We start from the raw sequence: 2500 nt of genomic DNA, 5'->3' as shown, positions 1-2500 counted from the left end.
GGTGAAGAATTTTATTATTATTATATTATCATTAATATTATTGATGTAACAGGACACTTCTGAAGCTATATCTAACTTAACATATAAAGGATATATCGGGAAATATAATAAATTCAGTGGGAATATTCAGAACAATTAGAGTTCCGGAATCATAACCAGCTCTCCAAGGAATCCTCAAGAATCCCCGAAGACAGGAGACAGAAGCAGCTTCGACGGAGACCACAATGGCTCCGGAATCCTGGCGCGTCACTCATGTGTCGGTTTTGAAATCGAGGGTTAAAGCAAATAGAGTTGGTCTGCATCAAGCTAAGATGATTCTAAGTTTGCTTTCATTCGTGCTTAACCTGTGCTTTGCCTTCTCGGCCGGATTCCCCCGCGAGAAAGCTGTCTATATCAATCTTGTTGTGCTGTCCATTGAAGTATTCATACTTCTTGGATTCTGCATGGATATTGTCCGTTTCTTCAATGATTTTATGGCTCTGGACAACTGTCCGTCGCTGGCCATAACTGAAGAGGACAAGCATTTGAATGATGATATGGACGACAGTATGAATGAAGATGTGCAAGACGATATGAATGACGATGAGCAAGACTGTGAAGAAGACGAAAAATCGCCTAGTGAAGATGTCTCTAGTTCAGCTTGTGAAGAGACATCGCATTTACCCAGCCAAACGACCCAGGGAGCAATCCAGATAAACACAATCATCTCGACGCTTCAGGAAGAGCTCGAAGAGAAGGTTCGATTAGCAGACGAACTAAGTAAAAAGGTAGAGGGCCTGACTGAAGAAGGAACGAAGCTGGCACGCAATATAACTGAACTGGAACGTCTCAATCATGAGAAGGATAGGCAACTCCTCTCAATGCCAGCCGAAATGGAAGAGCTCAGAAGAGAGATAGCGCTCAAGGCGCAGGAGACAGAGAAGCTAAGAAGAGAGAACGAGGACAAAGACTCCTCCCTCATCATTTTGGAAAACACGGTCGCAGTTCTCGACATGGAAAAGGAGACGTTGCGTCGAGATCTGCAGCAGAAGGAAAATAGTCTAACCGAAATGAAAAATGAACTACTCAAGAAAAATGAAGACTTGAAGAAACTGCGAGAAGATAATAGAAGGAAGCAGAATAGCATTGAAAGTCTGCAGAAGGAAAGCGAGGATCTGATCTTCCAGAGGAACGGTTTGGAAAATAAATTGCAAGTCCTTACCGTTGAGAAAAAGATGGCCCAAGAAAATTTGAAGCAGCTCGAACTATGCAGGAAAGAATTAGCTGACAAAAGGAGGGAGTTGGAGGATGTTAAAGCCCACAACCTCCAGAGGGATAGAGAGATCCTCCGCCTGGAGAATGAGCTCTCTCTGAAGCAGAAGGAGGTCTTCGGTTTGACAAAAGGAACCGAAAGTATTGTAGGACAAAGGGCCAATGGAAAGATCAATGAAATGACGAGGAAGGTAGTCCAACTTGAATTTGAGCATGCTGAGATGAAGGAGGAACTTGAGACGATGGAGTTTGAAAAGATGGAGGCCATCTTGGAACTTGAAAAACTCCAAGAAGAGGCCTTGGCCCAGGATACGAAAATTGGACTCTTGGACATGAAAAGGCTTGATATGATTAGCAAGGCAAAAGACACTTCCTATAAAGAGAAGAATTTGACCAAAATGGCGCCGAAAAAACAGCCTGGATCAGAGAGGAAAGTTGAAAAGGAAAGTTCTCAGACTAAACCTCGATGTCTGAGGAAGCCCCAGGTCAACTGCAAAGCCCTCTACCGACAAATGGACGACATCGAGGAAGGGATTCTCCAGTTCAGAGCGTCGCAACGACGTTCAGCTGCCAACAGGAAACATTCAAAAGCCTCAGCTAAACTTCCTTCAGTGACGAAGCCTCTAAGTAGAGAACAAATACATCAGAAGCTCAGGATGGAATCTGCAGCTAACCTCCGAAAACTGGAGCGAGATGCTGCAATGGTAAGCAATCTCTACAAGGGCAACTACGTCACATGAGAACCAGGCACTTTTAGGAAGATGTACTTTGCCAGCAGAAGGAAGAAGAAAGGACGAACTCTTCGAAAGATGGGATGAAGAGGCTGCTCAGTTTTGTGATGGAATTCACTCCTGGATCAAGTTGTGGAAACATCTCTGCACGATGGAGAGACTACAGCGGCTGCTGGGCCCATCGAGCGCCCCTCCACCTGCCACATGATACCCTCTGAAATGGGTATCAATGCCCAATCAACATATGGGTGGAAGGCGTAAGAAACCCGTAAGTTTCATGCCGACTACTTCATAGGTGAATTGGGTTCTGCATTGTAAATGGCATCCCTGATTTTTTTTGCCATATACTACTGTGGGCAACCTCTGGCGTGGCGTAAAAACCCGTAAGTTCAATGCCTTTTATATATGGCAAATTATGGGTTATGCAATGCATAAATGGATCAAATACTTTGCAAATACTACAGTGGCAACCTCTGGCGTGGCGTAAAAACCCGTAAGTTCAATGCCTTTTATATATG

General features: G+C 44.2%; 1 protein-coding gene across 1 annotated transcript in view; it reads left to right on the top strand.

The window, feature by feature from the left end:
- Window positions 1-224: 224 nt before the first annotated feature.
- LOC135199654 (trichohyalin-like) overlaps window positions 225-2500 on the top strand; it is an 18630-nt gene continuing 16354 nt past the window's right edge. Inside the window, exon 1 of the mRNA XM_064227812.1 lies at window positions 225-1955. Coding sequence (XP_064083882.1) covers window positions 225-1955 — 1731 coding nt within the window. The remainder of the gene's footprint in view (window positions 1956-2500) is intronic.

This window comes from Macrobrachium nipponense, chromosome 26 (genome assembly GCF_015104395.2).
Source record: "Macrobrachium nipponense isolate FS-2020 chromosome 26, ASM1510439v2, whole genome shotgun sequence".
In the NCBI taxonomy this organism is placed as follows: domain Eukaryota; kingdom Metazoa; phylum Arthropoda; class Malacostraca; order Decapoda; family Palaemonidae; genus Macrobrachium; species Macrobrachium nipponense.
The sequence above is the reverse complement of the archived record's forward strand: the minus strand, read 5'-3'. Positions and strand labels throughout refer to the sequence as shown.